Here is a 24,054-nt window from a genome sequence, read left to right as displayed (position 1 = left end):
GTTCTGCCACCCCTGATAAATGTTGAAATTGGGTTCGTATCAGTGCACTGAGGTTTCTTAATGACCAAATAAGTGATCACAGCCCTTGATTTTTTCCTGCAACAAAGGTAGAACTCCGCATTCACAATCTCCAAATAGGTGGTTCCCAGCTCACATCCCCTGAGTCGTTTAATATGTTAATTCTGACTGCAGCCACCAGTAAAACCTATTTCTTTTACTTTTTCAGTTGACTTTTGCTTTGTTGTAGTGGTGGTGGTGGTTTTCAACTCTTTGAAAATAGGGAAACATCTTTTTTAAATTCTCTTTTGTGGTAATAAAGATCAAATCCATGTGCATTCTATCACTAAGCTACATCCCCAACCCTTAATTTTTTATTTTAAGATAGGATCTCACTAAGTTACTGAGACTGGCATTGAACTGGCAATTCTACTACCTCAGTGGGTAGCTGGTATTATAAGTGTGCACTACCACACCTGGCTAAAAATCATTCTTTTTGGGTTCTACATCTCTCTCAAGAACTTATTTGATCCTGTGGTCACAATATGTTAATGGCATGCTATATAGTTTAGTGTAGTAGTGATTCTGCTCATATGACTTATGGTTAAGGAAACAATTTACAAGAAATGGCATAGTTGGAACAGTTAAGAATAAGAATGTAGCACACCACAATTGAAGAGAAACTCAACTTTGTATCCTATGATAGCCAAGGATGCTTTTGTAATAACCTGATTTTCAGATGCCCAGTGCTTAAGGAAAATTTATGTATCATGTTTGTGTCTGCTACAAAGACTGAAATAAGGTTCTTTTCTGTTAAAGTCTTCAAAGTAAACTTTAAAAGAAAAAATTTTAACAACTTCTTAGTGTTCAGAAAACTAATAATGTGGTAAAGAAATGGGCTAAGGGGTCCACAAATACAAGATTATCTAGTACTTTTTAACACTATAGAAAAGTCCCAGGATCTGCTATTTTTTACAGAATTTTACCAGATCTCATCAAATTTAGATTTAGGAGGTTTTGGGTTTTGGTTTTGTCATTAAACATATAATTACTCTTAAAATGAAGAAAATTTCTTATGTAATATCTGTAGTAAAATATTGACTTATAAATAAGACGTTGATCATCTAGGAGCTTTGTTTAGGAAGATTTAGTGAAGTATTTAAGTGGTAGCCTTCAGAATCATTCCTTTAAGACTTGTGACAAACTGAGAAATATCTTCTCACACAGTGGGGTAGCCAGTAGGGATTCTGCAGGGGGTTTCTACCAAGAGCTGACATAGGGCATCTTGGCAAATGTTCAAAAACCTACATCAACTTGGATGGGCCCTGCATGGAACCTCATGTTCAGCAGAATTCTTTTGACCTGCCTCTGCATGCCAAGCTAATCAGCAAACACCTAATGAGCCCACACCAAAGAAACAGACCCTCTCCGAACCTACTTCATTTTCATATGTTCTCTAGGGGTGGAGAGACAAGACTTCATGAGGACTGATGATGCTGCAAAGACCACAATAATGATAATTAACTTGCTGAATTTAGAAGATTATACTGTTAATTAGTTGAAAAATAAAGATAAGTAATAGAGCAGCAGATGGTAGGATAACACCCAGGAGAAGGAGGGTTATTACTCTGATGAGCTTTTGTGGCACATATGAAATATGGATCTGACTTTTTCATAAATTGTTTCTAGAGAACATTATCTTTTTTCTTTGAGCTATGATAGAATAGTTTGTTCCTATCTGGTTCTGACAGATGTGATACAATTGATTTTCAAGAGTACAACAAAAGCAAAGAACATAGAACTTGAATAGCAATTATCTTTATCAGATCACATGTAAAAATGAATGTATCAGATTGTTCATCACAATGAATGAAGGTATAAATATGCAGACACATTTTTCACCCTTTAATTCATTGGTACAGTCTATATCAAAGAAAAAAGCTTTTAATATACATGTTGAACTTGACATTGCTAAAAATTAATCATCAAAATACTAGTCTGCTTCTTGGATACATAATAAAAAATATTTTAGTTTTCTTTCAAGTAGTGTTTACTTTTCCCTTAAAATTATGCCTAGGATTTATTGTACATATTGGAGATTATAGATCACTTAAATCTTACTTAATTTCTTTGAGTGCTCATTCTTTATTTTCTGAATACTCAATTTTTATTTACTTATTAGATTTCTCTGTTGAGAGAAACTTTGATCTTAGTAATGGACTGACCAACATCTGATTACTGATATACTTAGGATCCTTTTTTATTTTCATTTGTAAAATATTTTAATTCACTGCCATTTTAAAAATGGGACACTTCACACTCTTTGCTGAAACATTCCAATGCCTTAACCCAACATTGCAGTGTGACCATTTGGGGCCTGTGCTTTTCCATGGGCCACAGGGCATCTGTGTTTGAGACCAGGAGCAGTAGTCACTGTACTAGATGGAGAGTGTTATCTCCAACCCCCATAAGCCAAGTTTTCTAGAGATGATCATTGTTTTTCTGCCATCTCAACTGGGGATACAAGGGTCTGGAAGAATAAATGTCATTCCACCTTTATTGGAGGACACTGCACTGTGTCTTTTTTAAATAACCGTGCCCTGCCCTGCCCCACCCCAGGGCCACCAAGCTTAGACAGTCATCTCCAGCTGCTGGGCATCCTCGATGGCCTGTTTCACCAGTTTCATGAAGGGTATAGTGATGTCTTCTGGCTTCTGCTGCTTGTTGGCAAAACTGTTAGTTGTTGGAGCCCAGGACCTGCCCTGGCTTCTTAGCATAGTCCATCATCTTTTTGGGTGTGTTAAAGAAGAGGATCTGGGTGACCTCAGTCATAAGGATTTTCTCATAGCCTTCTCAATACAACTTGCAGTCTTGTCCCTGAGAATGTTGATGAAGAAAGGGTAACTCTCAGCAAGGATGTTGCCTTTGGCCAGGAACCCCTTGTTGCAGCTGCCATCCGTCAGGTACTGCTCATGGGATACAGGGTGCTTGATGTAGACACTGGTCTGGATATCCTTGGCAGATAGGCACTAGAATATTTAATGTTAGGGCAAAGCTCTATTTTGGCAAAACTTCTGTTAAAATGTGTTAAGTGAACTGTAGTGGGGCACTTTTAACAGAATTGAAAGGTTTACTTCTGCTACTAAGTTACTTTATGATTTTGAGCAGTAACTTCAGTCTTTAAGAAGTTTCTTTATATGGAAGATGATGGTTGTATCCTGATTTCCATTATCTCTGCTAGCTCCAAAATTCTATTAGAAAATAAATTTCCATTATTTATATTTGTTTTCATTAATTCTTTTAAAAGCAATATATTTGGCCTTCTTTTAAAGTACTCCTAACAGATATGTAAGGGTAAATTATAGGTATCCTTATATGAATTATAAAATTTATGAATATTTAGTGCCTGCTTTCTTCACCTCATTCCAGTTTTTAGCACATGTATATATATGTGCGTGCACATATGCATGCATATATACTTGTCACAGTAAAAAAAATTAATCAGCAGTTGAAAGCAATGCTAATTAACCCTTAAAATCTCTTTCTTATGTTTTATACCCACTGGCATACTTTCCAAGTCAGACCCATTGTAATCAATGTAACAGCATGGAGCAAACATTAGTGCTTCCTCACTGGATGAGTGCTGTATACCCTAGGGCAGTCAAGGGAGGATAATGAATGAATACTGATGCTGCTTTTAAGTGCTCTATAAGGTTGTAACTTGCCCTACTAAAGATTATTCAAGAGAGTGATGTTTATGTACTTCAGACTCCCCTATGTGCAGTTACTGTATTTCATTAATTCTAAGAGTTAAGCTCTTCACTATAAAACTTTAAATGCTCTTCAATTCTATAATGTTTTCTACCTAAGGACTTAAAAATGTTTTACCAACACATAATTTACCAAGGCTTGCAGCTCTATTTCTAATGTATTTTTGCACATATTATATCCAGAAACAAAAGCTCCAATTTAGCACTATAAATTGGGCACTATTTGTTATATTTTGATCTGTTTATAAAAGGTATAAATATGCAGACCAAGCATCTCCTCAGACTCTTCTCCTTTGTTCTGTTTATGTGGCCTGTACTCTTTCTAACTTTTATCTTTCTTTCACTTCCTGTCAATCATTTTTCTAAATATTCCTGAGATTCCAGCCAGTTACTGGTTAGGTCACTTATTTGATTTCATTTTTCATGTTTCTACTTCAACATTATTCTCAGTCAATAGTGTACCAATTACCTGTGTCCTAACTACAAATAGAATTGTTTCTGATTGCTTAAAAAAGAAGGAAGGCATTATTACCCTGTCTACATACATGATTACGCAACTGGTGTCACCACATCTTGTACAACCAGAAGAATGAGAAGTTATATGCCATTTACATATGATGTGTCAAAATGCATTCTACTGTCATGTATAACTAATTCGAACAAAAAAATCGTAAAAGTAGTGGGGGAAGTAAGGAATTAGGAATCTTGTTTGTATTATGAAAGATGCAGTATATTGTATGGGGTTTTTGTTTTGGTACTAGAGATTAAACCCAGCGTTTGATGCATGCTAGACAAATGCTCTGTCTCAGAACTACGTTCCCAGCCTTTTTAAAATTTTTATTTTGAGACAGGGTCTTGCTGAATTGCCCAGAATTGCCTCAAACCTAGAATCCTTCTACCTTGGCCTCCTGCATTGCTGGGATGTGATTATATTACAGGCGTGTGTCACCACACCTGGCTCATAACTATTCTTGAAGAAATAATCTAACATTGGAGAAATCCTTCTATGAATCAAGTAGTTGTGTGTTTTATATTTAATTTTTGCTCAATTCTTCTGAGGGAGTTTTTTTAAAAAAATTTTAGATATTGATAGATCTTTGTTTTATTCATTTATTTATATGTAGTGCTGAGAATAGAACCCAGTGCCTCACACGTTAGGCAAGTGCTCTACCACCAAGCCACAACCCCAGCACCCAAGAGAGTTATTATTCCCAGTTTTACAGAGAGGAAACTAAGACTTAAAGATTAATTTGTTCAACGCTGGATGCAGGGGCATATGCCTATAATCCCAGGAGGCTGAGGTAGGAGGATCATGAGTTCAAAATCAGCCTCAGCAAAAGCAAGGCACTAAGCAACTGAGACCCTGTCTTTAAATAAAATACAAAATAGGACTGGTGTGGCTCAGTGGTTCAGTGCCCCTGAGTTCAATCACCCCCCCTCAAAGTTAACACCCCAGATAATTATTTACTTGTAGGTAGTTTTGGGGAACACTAGATAGATTATGACATAGTTCTCACACCAGGTTTGTGTGTTTTTGTTTGCTTGTTTTTGGTAGCTTCCTACCTTCTGTTCAGATGTGCACCGGAGTATGAATCTTAAGAAAATGTATATATCTTTGACTCATATATATTTGTAATAAAATTTATTTGGGGCTCAAGAACTATGTCTCAGTTTTTAAAAGCAATATTAGCAATAGTAGTAGTCCCAGGTTTCTCAGGTTCTTGATGTCCTTTTTATTGCTGAGGTACTATGATTATCTTGTGTTAATTGTTACATACTTACAAATCATAAAACTACCTTAAAGAGCACATGTGCTGATTTTCACTGAAGAAATCAAAATAATCTCTGCTCTTGAATAGCTTACTATCTAATTGGGGGATGACATGACATACTTTTGCTGATAGATAAATTTCATTCAAATTGTATCTTCATGAAGAGGTGTAGCCATAAAATGTAGGCTTTATTCTAATACCAGACCCATTATGTTCTGGAAGTCAGTTAGGTCCAATTCATTTTACTGGCAGAAAATAGAATGTAGTAGAAGAAATAAACCTGCCTGCTAGAGACAGAAAATGATCTACAGAAAGTAAAGCCAGCTGTAAGTTCTAGAAGGAAGTTTGGTCTGGCATGCAGCCTAGTGGCCTAAGAAATGCAATATCTCTTCATTGTCCAAGTACCAAACCTGTAAACAGATTTTAAGAAGAGAATTAAGATGGTTAAGAAGAGAATTAGGTCTTAGAATCTAGGCAGAGTCTGGGAGTGGGGAGGAGGTACAAGAATGAGGGAGAAGAGAATGAATAAAAGTATATATCATAATTAACTTATAATGCATATTTTAATTTATCACAGCTAGTTATTTTCAGCTAACTTTTTTTTAACTCTTCAGAGTTAGACAAAGAGAAGCTTTCCAAATGTACTATTGTTTGTCATATTGATATTTCTAATAATCAGTGAAATATAATGAAAACTAATTTCAAAGCCAAATGTGTTCCTTAATAAATACTGTATTTTCAGATAACTAATGGGAATGTTAAGAATTAGATTTGTGGATAAGGCAGGAAACTTCGTTTTTAAAATGGTATTTACATTTCAGAGATTAAAAGCTGCTTTGACCCAACAACATCCTCCAGTTACTAATGGTGACACTGGCAAAGGTCATGGTAGTGGATTGGTTAGGACTCAGTCAGAAGAATCTCGCCCACAGTCATTACAACAGCCAGCCACGTCCACTACGGAAACTCCGGTATGTGTTGTTTTTATCATTCATCATTTTGGTTACCTGTAAAAAGACAAATATAGTGTAACTTACTTGACTTTTTAAACAGATTTTGAAAAAACAAAAAAGTGTTTTCTTGTCATGTCATTATTTCAGAACTATATCAAAAGTCTTAAAGGTAGGTCAGTATGTAAGTCTTTTTACAAAATTAAATAAATAAAAATAATCGATAAGTTGTTACTATTCAGGACACTCTGTAAATAATTTTGTGGGCGTTTATATTTATTGACCTAACATGACACAATAGGATTTTTGTTTTTGTTTTTTGGCACTAGGGACTGAATCCAGAGGCGTTCTACCGCTGAGCTCTATGCTCAACCCTTTTCATTTTTTATTTTAAGTTGCCTTGAATTTGCAATCCTCCTCCCTCAGCCTTCCAAATAGCTGAGATTACAGATGTATACCACTGTACCCAGTTTTTAAAGAAATAATGTTCCAAAAAAACATTTTTTTAAATTTTTGATTCTATAACAATGAAACTAAATAGAACTTTTGGGAAACTTATTTCATCCACTCTTTCTTGATTGAGGAATTTTAGAGTTGTGTCTTCCCTCTGGAAAATTTGTCCTATAACTAAAAAAACATTGGAACCTTATGTTGAGGAGAATGGAGAGATTCCTTTAGTTATTGTCACAGAACTATAAACTTGACTTAAAAATAATAGTTATCAATATATTTTCATTGCTGTGATATATACAAATAGGTTTGATACTAAACTGCCCTTGAGTATTATTATTACATAGTCTATGTTCTGTAAACATTATACATTAACAACTTATTTGATGTTGAGGAATGCGTATTCTTTGGAAACATTTCAGGTAGCAGAACTAAGATCTCTAAAGACTATTTCTAGCTGGACACAGTGGTACATACCTATAATCCCAGTACTTGGGAGGCTGAGTCAGGAGGATTGCAAGTTCAAGGCCAGCCTCAGCAACTTAGTAAGATCCTGTCTCAAAATAAAAAATAACAAGGGCTGTGGATGTAACCCAGTGGTAAAGCACCCCTGCATTCAATCCCCACAACAACAACAAAAGAATCTTTCTGGATCTCTTGTTCAAAATTGTCTTTGATTTTCCTTTTTCCTATAATGTCATTGTTCATAATTATACTGCCTAGCATATTATAGTTGCTGTGGTCTCTAACCACTGAAGTGTGTAGGTCTGTTAACTAATGTTCCAGATATGGAAGCAGACATTTTTTTTCCTTTAGCAATTCTTATTTCTGCATGTAGTATTTGATCATTACTTCTTTTTATTTATTCATGTAAGTATTCTTACTTTACTTTTAGGTAATGAGAGGTCTTTTAGAGAAATGTATAGATTCATACACACATGTATAAATCACATGACAAATCAAATTGTTCTTGAACTAAAATTTGTAAAACATCACCAAAAGAATTAATATGCCATATGGCAGCAGTTTATACCAAGGACCCCTTTTCACTTATCTCTAGTTTAACTGCCTATCATGATTGATATTTCTCTGTGTCTACAATAAGCATCCCCCCACACACTTTTGGCAGTATGGAGACTCCAACCCAAGGCCTCACACATGCTAGGCAAGCACTCTCCCACTGAGCTATATCCAATGTTAGCATTGACATGAAAATTTCCAGTCAAAGAAACAGGTTAGCAAGTTTTAGATTGTCATCTAAACATAGGTATTTGCTTAGCTACATTTTATCTTTACAAAACTTAAGATAAAATGGAATGTAGTTGTAGTTATCATACACTAAGCAAGTTTACTTAGGGGCTGAGAGAGAAACGTAAGGGAATGATTATATATGTTGTAATATAATCCAGGGGTTAGCAAACTGGTTCATGGGCCAGTTGCAGTCCATGACTGCTTTTGTGTGGCCTACAAGCTATAATTTTCACAATCTTAAAAGGGTTTTGTTTTTTGTTTTTTAAGGAAAAAAATAATGGAGGGCTGGGGAGATAGCTTAGGTGGTAGAGTTCTTTCCTTGCAAGCACAGGGCCCTGGGTTCAATCCCCAGCACTGCAAAAAGAAAAAAAAAAATGGGGCTGGGGTTGTAGCTCAGGGGTAAAGTGCTTGCCTAGCATGTGTGAGGCACTGGGTTCTATTCTCAGTACCACATATAAATAAATAAAAAGTAAAGGTCCATCAACAAGTTAAAAGAATTTTTTTAAGAAAAGAATAAGCCTGGTGCAGTGGTGCATGCCTGTAATCCCAGCGGCTTGGGAGGCTGAGGCAGGAGGATCACAAGTTCAAAGCCAGCCTCAGCAACTTAGTGAGAACCCTGTCTCTAAATAAGATATAAAAAAGGTTAAATGGTTAAGTGCCTCTGGGTTCAATCCCCAGTACTGGGGAACAAAAAAGAGAGAAAAAGAAAGAAAACAATATGTTTTATTTGTATTAAGTCTATTTTTGTGTACTGACTATTTTTTCCTTGATTTATAACTTTAGATTTTATTGTACTGAAGAGAATTCCAGTGAATGAAGGACTTTATCTATTTGTTCACTGCCATATCACTAGACTCCAGAATAGTTCCTGTAATTCATTTTCTGAATGAAATAGAATGAACAAATCAGTGGAATTGGGAAGAGGAGTAGTAGTATATGCTTAAGCAGCCTCAAATCTTTGTTAGACATAAAAGTATATGAATGGAATTGTAATAATTTCTGCTGTTCTACAAGTACTTGTGATTAATCTTTGCTGTGATGAGTTAAATCAATTAAAAACAAATCAAAAAAGTGTTCTTTCTATTCAGACAATTGAAAAAAAGGAAAAAACCTGTTGTTCTCAATAAAAAAAGATGATAGAGGATGAAGAAAAATATTTCAAGGCTGCAGTTCTTTAAGCCAGCCATAGAAATATGTTTCTAAAAGATTACTTTGCAATATGTAGGTAAAAGGAGCAATTTAATTTAATGCTTGATCTTTATTACAATTAAAATACTTTAGAAATGAAATGACCCTCTTATTTTTAAATTTATTTTTGTTACTCAACTACATCCCCAGTCTTAATAACCCTCTTAATTTTTATTGCTAGTTATTTGAACAAAGGAATCAAATGATAACTTACTATTTTTTGGAGTTTGTAGAATTAGGAATAGTTTGGCAATTTACCTGCAGAATTTATCTTGAACACATATATAAAAATTTTTGCTTATTGCATTGATTAGAGGTATACAGATTGTATTTATTCACACTACTTTTAAAATATAATTATAGGCAAAAGATTGTTTTCAGCCTTCTCCTTTGAATTCTTTACCTATAACCATTAAGTGCTCTTTCTTCACCAATTTCTAGCAGTTCATTTCTGGTCTCCCATATTCAGCTATTTTGTGGCATGGATATGGGGGCTCATAAGATGACTGGAGGTTTCTATTTTTCTCTAGTCCTATGTACTACACAGTATGATTAGTGACTGAAGATTTATATCAGAGTTCAAGCTGATTCATCAGGAGGAAAAGGGATCAATTAAAAATGAAAATCAGGGTTCCTATGGAAATCTACCTGCCAAGAAAATGAGCACTAATAATTATAAGAGCCTGACACTTAGAAAAAGACTGACCCTGAATTTCAAAGCTAACTACCCCAAAGTATATACCTATCTCAATTCCTTAATTTTGGTAAAACTAATAAAGAAAATTGACAGATTTAATATATGGTATATTTTATTTCAAAAATAGCTTTGAAAACATGATTTCTTATCATGAATTTAATTAGAAAGTTAAGTTTTTGAACTTAGTAACTCATAATCAGTAGTTTTCAGAGGACTGAATAGTATAAGAAAGTCAATTTAATATACATTTGGAAAAATACAAGATCTACATATGATTAGTATATTTTCAATTTATGTCTAATCAAATGAAAATATTATGCATTCTTTAAAGAAGTTATCACTGTGACATTGCATTAGTAAGAATTTCATTATAGCATGATTCATTTACTTCAAGGGGGCAGTTAAACCACAGGGTGATTTTTATGTTGTTCCAAAATACTAACGTATTCATCAAGACTTAGAAAATAAAGTTAGTAACGCTGACCCTTTGACACCCTTTACTGCGTTATGTCAATTCACTCACTAGACATAAATATCAAGTTTTCACCTCTGTGTACTCTGTAGGCCTCTCCAGCTCACACAACTCCACAGACTCAAAATACAAGTGGTCGTCGAAGAAGAGCTGCTAATGAAGATCCTGATGAGAAAAGGAGGAAGTTTTTGGAGCGAAATAGAGCAGCAGCTTCAAGATGCCGACAAAAAAGGAAAGTCTGGGTTCAGTCCTTAGAAAAAAAAGCAGAAGACTTGAGTTCATTAAATGGTCAACTGCAGGTATGATGCATAAATGTGTATTTTGTTTTCTTATTTATCTTTAATAATTGTTAACATAGCTTTTCCCCGTTTCTTTCTAGTTGACCATCAGGATATTTTAGGACATAATATTGGATATAGGTGGATTCTGTAGTAAATCATAATTTTGTAGACCTATTTGAGTGCTGAGATGAAGTAATGTAAAATTTTCAACACTGACACATTGAGAAACTTAAAATACAACTCTCTTAACTATCTAGCTTAAACTTTCATAAAGTTGTAAAACAAAGGTCAAAGAATTCTAACATTTAAAAATATCACTTATTTCACTTTCCTTGTTTATCTCTTGATTATATCATAACTAAGTTGCTTCAGCAGCAGTTTGTACTTTTAAATTTTTTAATTATTTGAATTACAAGTTTTATTTTATTTTTTGTTTTTGTTTTAAGTGAATATAGTGCTCATGAAAGGTGCCAGATTGACATTTTTGGAAACTAAAGGACTCTAATTATTCACAGAACAGCTACAGTATGGCCAGTGGCAGTATGACATTTCATACTACCCTACCAGTGTGCCTCAAATACATTTCTTAGAACCTAATGCGGTCATAATGATTTTAAGACCCCTTACTCAGTCATTCTTAACATTGTGAATATTCTCCAGTAAAATCTTTTTAACCTCCAGTTAATGAACATCAACTAGAAATTGATGTTTATGAATTATACTTTTATTAATATAGGCCAATCTAAAGTGAATCTTTCTATATAGTCTTAGACCCCTGCTCCTTTCTTAAATCTATCTGTAAAGATATTGCACATGTAATTGTCTCTCTAAATACTTAGGAAATAAGTTTTTAACATCAAACATAGTGTTCAGCCAAATTAAATTTCATAATTTAAAAATTTTAATATGTGAGGCAGACATCATTTGTGTATCTTTGTTGTGCTGAGTAAGGACAGACATGGTAGCTTTAGAACAGATAAATTGCCTTACAAACCTGAGCATCTTGGTACTTAATAATAGCTTTTGTGAAAACTGAATATAATAAAATCATTTATAGCAGTGAGAAGTTTCCAAAAGAAGGAACTATCCAATATTACTTCTTCAAGTTTGGGGGTAGTGGCTAAACTAAAAAGTCGAATATCATAAATTTATGGAGTAACAGACCATTAAAACATAATTAGATATCAATAAAGTTTTGATTGATTAATCAGTTGACTATCCTATCATGATTCATCAGGCTTGCCTGCTTCAGATGGACAATGTTGAAAAATAATTATTTGTTCACTAGTATGTAATTAAATGTTGACTAGCCACATTCTTAGAATGAAGCAGTTGTATAGAGGATGTCAAAATAATTGACTCTGAATTTTAGATCAGAATATTTTTTTCAGCATTTCCTCTTTCTTCCCAAATCTGTTTTACTTTGACAAAATAATAGCTGCTCACATTTGAATGGGACTTTTACATTTTAAAAATGCTTTTATCTCCCTTATTTCATCTTCAAAATGATCCAGGAATCTTCTGCAAGTACTAACTCACAGATAGTAGAGAGTATAACCAGAAGGGCTTTTTGGAAGCTGAATTCAATTAAAGTGTATTCTAAAATAATCCACAGAGTAGATGATAGATGTGTAAATATTTATTTTTTCATTTAATACTAAATCTATTTGTATCTTAACATCTCCTCAGATTTATTTTGGCTTAAGCAAATTGGGTGTGTATGTATCCTCTTCCTTTTTTTTTTTTTTTTACTTTCTAAGATCTCTGTATAGAAGCCTTAATGTTGTATTTGTTATATAACAGCCCCCACCAGTATTCTGATCTTTCTTTATAGAAAATTTTCAAAATTAAAATTAACAATTTATATAACCACTTTATCCAAATATTAATAGAGTCAAATCTGTATTCTTAAAAATAAAATATTTCCTTATGTATATGAGACTACAGTTCTTGAATGCTTGGATTAGTTTGTTGAGTTTTACTATATCATAAATGACTTATAAATTACTTGACTTTAGCCTCTTCTGCCTAATTTATTATATAACCTTTACCTGCATAATACTCATATTTTCAATTTCTACTTTACTTGGTCTTGACCACTAGCAAATGATCAACTAAATCTGTTTCCATCAAAGCATGAGCCATTCTTGTGCCTAACGGGCACTACAGTTGTGTTTACTTTTGAATACATCTCTTAGTCCCATTTCCTTACTAGTAACTATGTCCAATTTGCTGTTTTCAGACTAGTGCTTATATCAGCTTTTAAAGAAATTCATCACTGGATATGATAATAATACAAACTATGTCTAATTTGTGACCTCTCACCCAAAAGTCACTTTTGAGCTTCAGGATCATCGTTAGGAAAATTTGCTTTCTGTCATGTAAAAAGTGCGGGAGAAACAATTGGTTGTTTGAAGTTTGGGCGAATAAACTTAGAGCATTCTTTTGTATCTTTAGATATATGTATGCAGAGTTTTTAATTTCTCCTTCTGTTGGTCTTTCCTGTTTTGCTCCAAATTTAACTCCAGTGAAAATTCAGTGAGACAAATACAAATCATAAGTATCAAGTGCCTTAGCCCTTCATCCTTAATATTCATTGTTGGCATCTTCACATTTGTTTATTAATGCTAATCTAATTAGATCAACAGCCATACTACCACCAACTGTCTAAAATATAGAAATTGATGTCTCATTCATCAGTTTGAAACCTGCCTAATTAAAAAGAATTTGAATATTTTACTTGAGTGCATAGGAATATTGTTTTAATTTTTAATCCTCATAGAATTGCTTAAATCAACTGTTTTATATTAATGAACTCAAAACTGCTTTCAGCTATTTTATTACATATAGCATTTTGTTTCACAGTATAATTTATGATGAGTGTTTATATGGAATATTTGAGAAACAGTTGTGATTTTTAAAATTTTATAATCGAGGTGATGTAAGACATGCCAATTTTCATTTTGTAACTTGAAAATTAGCAGCATAACTATGTTGGTGATATGGTCGTTATAAATAATTAAATTAGGACTTCAGACTAATTTCTTATTATTTGAGCTATTTATTTCACCTTCTTTGGTATTTTTTATTACCTGGAATTACTATAGTCCTCACTAAAGTATAACTATAGCTACTCAACCCATGTCAGACCATACACTGTCCTCTGAGGTTACATAGAGAAATATAATCTGCCTTCAAGAAATTTCCAATCTGGTAGAGGTAACAGACACATATACCAAAAATTACAATCCAGAGTGATAAGTACTGTGTTAAGATACCTATTAATCTAATAATATGCATGTTTATATGGCTGTGGGAACCCAGAAAGGGAAACTTGACTTCTTTTCCTTTGCAAATTTGTATTGTATTCAGTTGACTCTTAAAGATGAGTGAAATAATTAGCAAGGGAAAGAAGAAAGACTTTCCATATAGAGAAAATGCATATTATTCACTTAAGATTACTGGTTTTTTTTAAGGCATGACAATTAGATAGTGGTTATTTCATATGGCTCAGACTAATAAGAAGGCAGCAAGAATAAGAGAGACTTGAGGACATTACTAGTATGTTGGTATCGTTAAAGGACATAGTATTTTAGAAGAACAGCGAGAATCAGGACTCAATATGGTCACAGCATATATTTTTTAGCTAAAAATAAATATCCATTTCATATCACAGAAATTAATGAGAAACTTGTAGACAACAGTGTCAGATCAAGCTGACAAGGCAGGGTGAGGTAGATATTGAATTATTTGTAACACGATTTCTCATCAGTAGTGCTATTGCTAATGAGCTGTAATTAGTGCTATTGACACCAGTGGTTGTAATATTCCATGAAAATGAGCTTTCTGAATAACAGCTTATCTTTTCTAAAACAAAACTTTTAAATTTTACCTTTTGTACTTAGATCACTGTTCATCATTCTTAAATTATATTTTAAATATAATTTGACTTTTATATTAATGTTTAGAGTTATTATGAGCCTCAATTTTGTTCTGTGCTTTTCAGTACAGTATTACAGTTCATTGTTATTGGAATGTAAGGAACTATTTAATTAAACAGACTTGTCTCTAGATTGCTTAACTTTTGTTATTTTGATTTTTATGTTTCTGCATTGACCACTTAGGCAGGCCTAATGACCCTAATCTAAATTATTTTACATTGAGCTTTCTGGTTAAGAGACAGGATGTAAAAAGACCTCCTGAGCTTCTATTTACTCTTTTTCACTGTATATTGTCATTTACTTTGGGGTAAAACCTAAATGGTTAAAGTTAATGTTAAGTTCAAATGAGTTAGAGATGTTAATAAATTAAGTTTTAAACCCAGGGTGCTCTACCACTGAGCCACATCCCCAGCCCTTTATATTTTATATTTTGAGACAAGGTCTTGCTAAGTTGCAAGGACGCTGCCCTTGAATTTAGGATCCTCCTGTATCAGCTTCCCAGGTCGCTGTGATTACAAGGTATGCACCACCACACCTGGCAATATATTTTTTTAATGTTAACAATTTATTAAATTCATACTATTTCTAATTCTTGAGTATTGGTAATGATCACTAATTTATGTTTTTAATACTTGGTGATAACTCAAATGGTTTAGTTGGACTCAATTTGGAACTTTTATGTAAAACTTACAGATTAATACATTCTATACAAAGACTGAAGTTCTTATTCAGTAGTAAGCATTAGGACAAATCACTATTGACTCGTCAGTTTTAAATTCAGTTTTACAAATTGCCTGGGTAAAAGGCAGCTAAGCCATTTAAATATTACATCTACTTTCATTGGTTCTGGTGCCCAACATAGAACCTTGTAATAAATTTTAGATATCCATGATTCTTAAGTTATTGTAGTTACCCTATGGAACCTTTATGTGAGAAACTAGAAACTAGCTTAGTAGAATTTCCAGGATAAATTTTTCATTTTCAAGTGAATGGAATCTGAAAATTCATTAACTCCCAATTTTTCAGATAATTAAAAGAGCACATAACATATGTAAATAAAAATACCTTCAATAGGTAACCTATAATATATAAAGAGTCCCAAGGCAAATGATAATGTAAAAACTTTGAAATATGCTACCTAGTTGTGCTGTTGTCTTATTTAAGTTTTTATACAAGTTGCCATTTTTGTATAAACGCTAAAATAGCAAAAATGACGTTTGCCGATTAGACATTTAAGCAGCATATTTTCTTTATGCCTTAATGTTCTGCCAATGATGTCCAGTTTGCATCTTAAACCACTCATTTTGAACAGTAAAAAATGTGTTTAGTCTACTACTGGTAAGGTACATAACTTGTTTCTTCTCCAGAGTGAAGTTACCCTGCTGAGAAATGAAGTGGCACAGCTGAAACAGCTTCTTCTGGCTCATAAAGATTGCCCTGTAACCGCCATGCAGAAGAAATCTGGCTATCATAGTGAGTAATGTTCCATTACCTACAGCCTTAGGCTACATCAGTGAAATACTGCCAGAGTGAGCAGAGCTACTATTTAAAAAAGTAGAGATTGCAGTTCTTTAAGATTAAATATCAGAATTTCTGCAAGGTTATTATATAATGGAGTGGGGGGGTATAGTTTTTAGAATCTAAAATGTTTTGGAATTTCCTATTTTTAGCTTTTTTCTAAGGATTACTATAGATCAACAAAATGTGTTAGCTGAAGATTTTAAACATATTGTCAAGTACTAATGATATTTTATTTATCTTCACAGGATAATACTTTTTCATAAATTGACGGGATCAAACTGCTTCCTTTCTAGTCCCCCCATTCAGTAATGATGAGATTTAGTTTTTTATCAACCATCTTCACTTAATATATAATATCCATTTACAGTATTAGATACTATTATTCTTTCTTAGATAATGTCAGCATTGTGCAGTGTTTTTGTTTTGTGAACCTTTATATGGAGACATCTTGTTAGTTACAGAACAAGATGTTAGAACAGTATTTAAATTATCTGATTGTAAGTTCACTCCTAAAGGTTTTCCCAAAAAATGAGATTTTTTTCTGTTTTCAGCATTTTAGAGGTTAATTGTGCTTTTTCCTTTCTGTAATGTCCTTTTTAGATAAGATGCACAGTGTTGGAACCAGCTGTTCCTCTTGAATAAATGACCAATTTTGTCCATTGCACACAAATTTGTAACGAATAACAGAGTTGGAAATGCATTAGGCAACATTCATAATATATAACCCACAGCTTTCATTTTTATGATTTAGTGATATTTCTGGATATTTGTAAATGTGAAGATTGTTTCAGCCATATGTATCCACTTCATTTTAATTTGCCAGTGTCAGTAATTCAAAAGAACGAAATGTTTTGTATGGGATGCAAACAGTTCCTCAGGTGCTCACAATAAAACTTAATGGCTACCATTTTTACTTGTAGTCATTGTAAGCAGTTTCATCAGAATGGGCAATATTTTTTAATTTAAAAGATTCAGTAGATTTAGCAACTCTCAATTGCCATATATACTTAGAACACTGATTTTTGTCAGTTTCAGGAATATAAATCTGAGTTATTTGATATCTAGTCATTTTGACACAGGCCAGTGAAACACATTGTAGAGTAAATTGGAACCATATAGAAGTATGTTTGGGATTTATATTAACAATGATTGCTGTAGGGATGAGGCCATTATGGTTCCCATCTGACTTAACAAGATAATTTCCTGTAGAAGCTTCTGAGTTCAGCAATATGCATACATGATTTTCTTAAACAGGAAAGTTCCTTTGAATTTTGGTAGTTTAAATGGAAATATACAAATGATTCTATAAAATTAGAAGGAAATTAACTCTCTTCTCTGATTCAAAATTATATTCACTTTTTAATCCTTGGTAATTTATTGGCTGATCCTAACAGTTTTAACTCTTCTAGGCAATGTAAACTCAACAAATGTAAAGCAATTATTCATTTTAACAATTGATTTATAAAGATATTTTCAAGTGCATAGACATGTGAGTTTATGATTAAGTGACTAAAAATCAAGATGAATAAATTTTTGCGAATATCTTTTGTAGTAGGTTATGAGAATGCAAGTAAAATAAAGATATTTTTATTATTTGGAAATACCTCTACCTTTGTTCCTGTCTAGTTTTTTAGGTAATTAAATTAGAGGCATTTGTAGAAATTTTAAAGTGATTTCTCTTTTCAGATTTCAAACCTTTGAAATATATCTAGTTTCTTTTGGTTAATAGTGAAGGGAGTGATAGAGATTAAATGAATATATCTTGGAGAAATTTTCAGATTTCACACTCAAATGTAGCACCTTGCAATTATTAATGGTGGTGATCTGTAAGTCTTTCAAAACATTTGTGAAGGAGAACTAAGATTTAGTAGAAATTAGGGAATATGGCATTGTCTTAGAGGTAAAGGTGACAAGGATGCATTAGTCATAAGGTCTCAATTTTAGCACTGTCCTACCCAGTTTTAACACTGAAGGTCCTATGCTACATCCTGGGAAACCCTTCAGTCACCTGTTGGTCACACTAAACGTTAAATAATATAAAATCAGAATGAAAATAATAATAATATTTATTTACTTACTTACCTATGTATTTATTTTTAAAGGCATCCAAGTCAGAAAATTCACTAGGCAGTTATAAATACAATTCTGGCTAGAGGTAGAATCTGAGGTAGTTCTGATAAGAACTAATACCTTACAAGGAGATCAGATCACCTAGAGGTTATGGAAAATAGGGGAGGAGAGGAAGAATAGAGGAAGGGACTGTATGATCAAAGTACATTATATATACACTTTTGAGCTCATCACCATAAATCGCATTATTTTGTACAATTAATATGCACTAATAGCTGGCATGATGGCATGGACCTGTAATCCCAGCAACTCTGGAGCCCAAGGCAAGTTTGAGGCAACTGAGTGAGATCCTGTCTCAAAATTGAAATGCTGGGGATGTAGCTCTGTGGGAGAGCCACTGGGTTTAAGCCCCGGTCCAGTCCCCCACAACCCCCCAAAAATAATAATAATAATGAGAATGCGGAGGATGCACCAAGTACCAGAAACCACAGTTCACCTTAGGAACTGAGCAGGATGAAGATTTTGTAATGATACATTTTTAATACACAAGTATCATGAATAAGCACAGAAGTGCTATTTTTGCTGTGAATTCATATTCTCTAGATTTGGGCATATGAAATTAAGATTGTATTATTGTCTTTATAATCATAAATGGGGAGGAAAGCTTCTTGGGCCCTGATTGAGTACTAATAATTTCATTACTGAAAATATGTATAAACATAGAGAACTTTTTATAGAATTGAATTGTTTAACATCTGGTTTCTTTTAGCTTACAAAGAGTTGAAAGTGACTTTTGAGTGCAGCTATATTTCTTTATCTCTGTAGTGCTTGTGATTGTAATGGTAATTTTCTCCCCTCACCTTCCAGAACTGGACATAGGTATTTTCTTTGCAAAGTTTATAATTACACACCTTATAAGTGACCACTGATTCTTTGTCAACTGCCTGAAGGTTTGCTTTACCTAGAGCAGACCTTTAGTGGAGATCAGTACTCCTCCATTATAATTTGCTGTTTCTGAGCCATTGCCTCCAGTATATATTTACATTTATTTATACCACTATATCCTGAGAAAGGTCAGCTTTGTTCTGTTGAAGAATAGTGGTGAAATAAATAGGACTTCTTAGTATTCTTTCCGTTTAAACTGTCATTGCCAGTGTTTTCTTTGAACATGTAACTGTTGTATTGGCTACTTAAATAAAAATTATAAATATTTTATAACATTCATTATTGCTTGATCAGAAAAGTAGTCTTAATGCTTTATATAATTTTTAAAAGATTACTAATTGTTATTCCTTTTATTGTATCTTGAGGTAAGTTTGATCTAGGGGTACAGTTTTGCATTAACATATTGTAGAGAAGAAGATAGGATTTCATCTCATTAATATATTTTAAACTTGCACGGATTTGAGGCAGATATGTCAAAATTCTGTAAATTTCACTATATTTCAAAATGAGGATTTTGAGTTTAAGTTGTGCTTATCAGTTATCCTCCCATTTCACCATTTATATTAAAAATCATGGGATAAGTCTTGCTTCCTAAGTTCCAGAGTCTTGTTTTTACTACTTAACTTTGAGAATGGGCATCTGGCCATCAGGCCAGAATTTATTCTCAGATGTAACAGAAATTTCAAAATACTAGATAAAAATTGTTTTTAATGACAAGTTTAAAAAGTGAGATAAAGAGTATTTCCAGTATGATACTGTTTCTACAAAAGAGTTAATGTCTAAAAATAAACAAAGCTAAAGAATATTATTTAGGAATACATACCAATATCATAACTCCACAAAGAAAAAAACAAGGGACTGGTTAAAGAAATGTCAGAATAGGGATTAGCTGTGGCAAGGAGAGAAGCATCCAAGAAGCAGCAGTGTCATTGGCAGTGTTCTCTGAAATTGGGGACTGAGTGCACAGGTGTTCATGTTATCTTTGTATCTTATAACTCACAGATACTATAAATAATATGCGTTCCACCCATCATATTTTTCACAAAATAAATTGCTGGATTCTTTCTGCTAAACTAAGGAAGATATAAGAGATTTTTGTTCAGGCATTAATATTGGTAGATGTATTTTCATAAAAATTTAGAATATTCTTTCCTGAACATCTTTTCAATTGCAGTATCTGGAGTTTTATATGGATTTTTATTTGAATCCCAATTAATTCATGCAAATATAACAGCTGGTGGCATTTAGACTAAATATTACTTATACTCATGTGTGTGCCTCATTAGAATTAGGTGTTGTAATCATCCATGGCGGCAAGAGTTGGAAAGTCAGACAGAATATAGTTCTGAAAAATGCTGAGAGAATAATTTGAAAATATAATCAGTGTGTAAGATTAATTTTGTATATACATGTGGTTATAAATTATTTTTTTATCTTTTAATAAGAATGAATATAGTTGAACAGACTGGTTTTGTTAAATGTGTTACTTGATAAGTGTTTATATGTGTGAAATGCTGGCTCCCAAACTCCTACCTCATTTTCTTAAACACTATTTAGCAAATATCTCTTCAGCTCTGTTCTGTGAAGCACTGGGCACCCAGATGTTCCCATATGCATGGTTGTCTTCATTTGACCTGTTATGGGTAAAATTACCTGCTTCATGACTTACAGCCATTTCCTTTCAGTTACTTAATTTGTCATACTGACTTGTCTAAATAATCAGTTGTAAAATACTTTCTAACTTTTTATTCTGTATGTTGAGTTGGCCTGATACTTTTACATGTACTTTAAGAAGGGAATGATTAATTTTTCTTTTTTTTTTTTTTTCCCATTCAGCTACTGATAAAGATGATAGTTCAGAAGACCTTTCGGTGCCAAGTAGTCCACATACAGAAGCTATACAGCATAGTTCTGTCAGCACATCCAATGGAGTCAGTTCAACATCAAAGGCAGAAGCTGTAGCCACTTCAGTCCTCACCCAGATGGCGGACCAGAGTATGGAGCCTGCGCTTTCCCAGATTGTCATGGCTCCTTCCTCCCAGTCACAGCCCTCAGGAAGTTGATTAAAAACCTGCAGTTCAACAGTTTTAGATACTTATTAGTGACTTCAAAGGGAAATCAAGGAAAGACCAGTTTCCATTTATGCGAAATCTGTGGTTGTAAATTTTTTTTTTTTTTTTTTTACTTGAAATTAAATTTGGCTCTAGAGTTGGTGTAGCAGCAGTTGATGATAAGACTGAACAACAGTTTTTAGTCTCTGGAAAGACTGATTTTGCTTTTTTTATAAATATTGTTAGATTTATTAATTTTTCTGTGCTCAATGTGTAAATTGTATTATAATTCATTGTGGTTTATTTCTTAATTTGGTGGTGTTTTAATAAATGGGGGTGTTACTGAATCTCTCTTCCCACTTCCATTTCTTTTGCCCACCCCTCAACCCTCAACTGTGATGGTAGTCTTGTTATCATTTATACCAAAGTTCTGCGTAGTCCCTATTGACTTTGTAATGTGAACAAAGTCATAAAGTACTAGGCAAGAGAAAGGTAGAAATTTGCTTTTTAATCTTTTTGCCTTTTATTTTGCACATTCTGCAAAAGGAAGAATATTGGAGAACACTGGGTTTTTTTAAGTAAGAGAAAACATGATAACAGACATACTGTGCTTTTATATGCACATTGTTAAACTAAATCAAGTTAATAATAATAAATTTTCTTTTTTAAGATTTTAAGTAGACAAAAATTTTGGAATCTTCAACATAAAAAAATGACTTTATTTTTTAAGTCTGAACTTCAGTATTTTAAAACTATGTTTTGAGGCTGAAAAGTATGAAATTATATAATATACGATACAGGGTTATCAGATATCTAGTAATTTTTTTAATTAGCTCTTGTTTGGTTTTCTTTTTTTCTTTCTTTTTTTTTTTTTTTTCCAGGTTTCAGGTTATAGACAGAAGTTTATGCATAATCAAGTATGGTATGGTTGCCAGAAAAGCCTAAAATTACTACTTAGAAAATTTAAGACTGTTTACCCCCATTGTCTTGTACTTGCGAGCTAACTTGTACTTATTCTTGTGAAAGCACTGTCATCTTTTAGTAGCAAATTTTGATAATGTTTCTCGTGGAAAAAAATCAGTATCTATCTTTAGAACAATGTAATTATAATGTGGGAATTGTGAGTGAGTGAGAGAGAGAAAGAGACTGTGTGTGTGTGTGTGTGTGTGTGTGTGTGTGTGTGTGTATGTATGTGTGTGTGTATGTATCTTTCAATAGTTTATGCCAGCAATCTTTGCTTGAATGTTTAACGATGCCTTCAGTGTGATGCTGGCCTATAGATGATTGCAGTTTAAAATGTCATTACTGTGCAGGCTTGGATAACTAACATTCCATGATGTAGCTTGTTTCTGATGAGATGATTGTAGGTACACTTCTCATTATCCAATCATCTGTGGGATACTGAATTTTCTAATGTGCCATTATCTATTTTTATTCTTCACTTATGTTCAAAATACAGTACAATATTTTAAATAGACTCAATTGTTAAACAATAAAAATTAAAAAGTAGTAGATGTGTGTAAGAAACCTTTGTAAAATAGTTATGAGTCCTACCCAGTACCAACTTCTGGCATTCAAGCAGGATTCCATTATGTAAATATCTTTAATGCATTAATAATAAGTTGTGTAGTTTGTTCTGCATCCATACTACACTACTTGATAAAGTCTCTGTGACATCTCCTTATGAGACTGACATTTTAAGAGCCTATATGGAATATCCTTGATGATTCAAGGGAGTATCCCACCTGCCTAAGTTCCAAACTGGGAAACATGCAAATTATACAAACGACATTTCAGGACTTCTAAGTATGAAGATAATAGGAATTTTATTGTTTGACTTATTTAAAATGAGAGCATTTTGGTTGACAATTGTACTTCTAAAATTTCTTATTTTTAACTAATTTCATAATTTTAAAGTAATCAATTTCTAATCATGATTTTGTCATAGTTTGCTAAGGAGTTGATCTCAAAGGCACAAAATATGAATTCTACAAGAAGGCTATTTTTTATTGTAGTTTGGATGGGTTAGGAAAAGCCTCAATTTTTCACTTTCTAAAGTCAGTGCGATTTTTTCTTTCATCTTATTTATGCAAGTTAAGGTTTTTGGTATCAATTCTTGCAACTGTAAAATAAAACTACATAGATGTAAGAAGTCATGTAAACGGTTAATGAGCTTACCAAGGTTAGCAAAACTTTTCATTGTAAATCAGTCTGTACTCAGCAAATAAAAATCATTATTAGTTGTACACAAATTCCATTTTGACTTCCAGGATGTCACACTACTTCTGTACCTAGCATTTCGAGTCCTTATATTTGCAATGTTACACAAACTGTACTATTTTCTTTTATGTGCAGTTTGCATGAGTAAACCGTCAGAGAATAAATTCTATCTTTAAATTATGTTCATAATTTGCTTGTTTTTACCTGTCTTTCACAAAGCAACATCACCTAATAAGTCTTTTTTTTTCCTTCAGGACACTTAACTTCCTGAGAAGAACCTGAGATTCTTTCCACTTTTATGATAAAATTATTCATACTTGAAGACCTTTCAACTTCAGGGTGCTCAGACCTTGTTCCTCTTTTATGCATTCGCCTTAAGCTCCATTCATATACAATGATCCTTTTATTTATGTCTCCAACCTGGGACACTCCCTGAACTTGAGCCACCAACCCACCTGCTCACCACCTAACAAAACAT

General features: G+C 33.1%; 1 protein-coding gene across 4 annotated transcripts in view; it reads left to right on the top strand.

The window, feature by feature from the left end:
• ATF2 (activating transcription factor 2) overlaps positions 1 to 23,758 on the top strand; it is an 88,771-nt gene extending 65,013 nt beyond the window's left edge. For all 4 annotated transcript variants that reach the window (XM_079133108.1, XM_079133111.1, XM_079133110.1 and 1 more), the window contains 4 exons: positions 6,361 to 6,510; positions 10,640 to 10,846; positions 16,137 to 16,242; positions 21,142 to 23,758. In XM_079133108.1, the coding sequence (XP_078989234.1) occupies positions 6,361 to 6,510; positions 10,640 to 10,846; positions 16,137 to 16,242; positions 21,142 to 21,368 (690 nt within the window). In that variant the 3' untranslated portion in view covers positions 21,369 to 23,758. The remainder of the gene's footprint in view (positions 1 to 6,360; positions 6,511 to 10,639; positions 10,847 to 16,136; positions 16,243 to 21,141) is intronic.
• Positions 23,759 to 24,054: the final 296 nt, after the last annotated feature.

This window comes from Sciurus vulgaris (genome assembly GCF_902686455.1).
Source record: "Sciurus vulgaris genome assembly, chromosome: 3".
In the NCBI taxonomy this organism is placed as follows: domain Eukaryota; kingdom Metazoa; phylum Chordata; class Mammalia; order Rodentia; family Sciuridae; genus Sciurus; species Sciurus vulgaris.
Note: the sequence above shows the minus strand (reverse complement) of the source record. Positions and strands in the feature narration are given on the sequence as shown.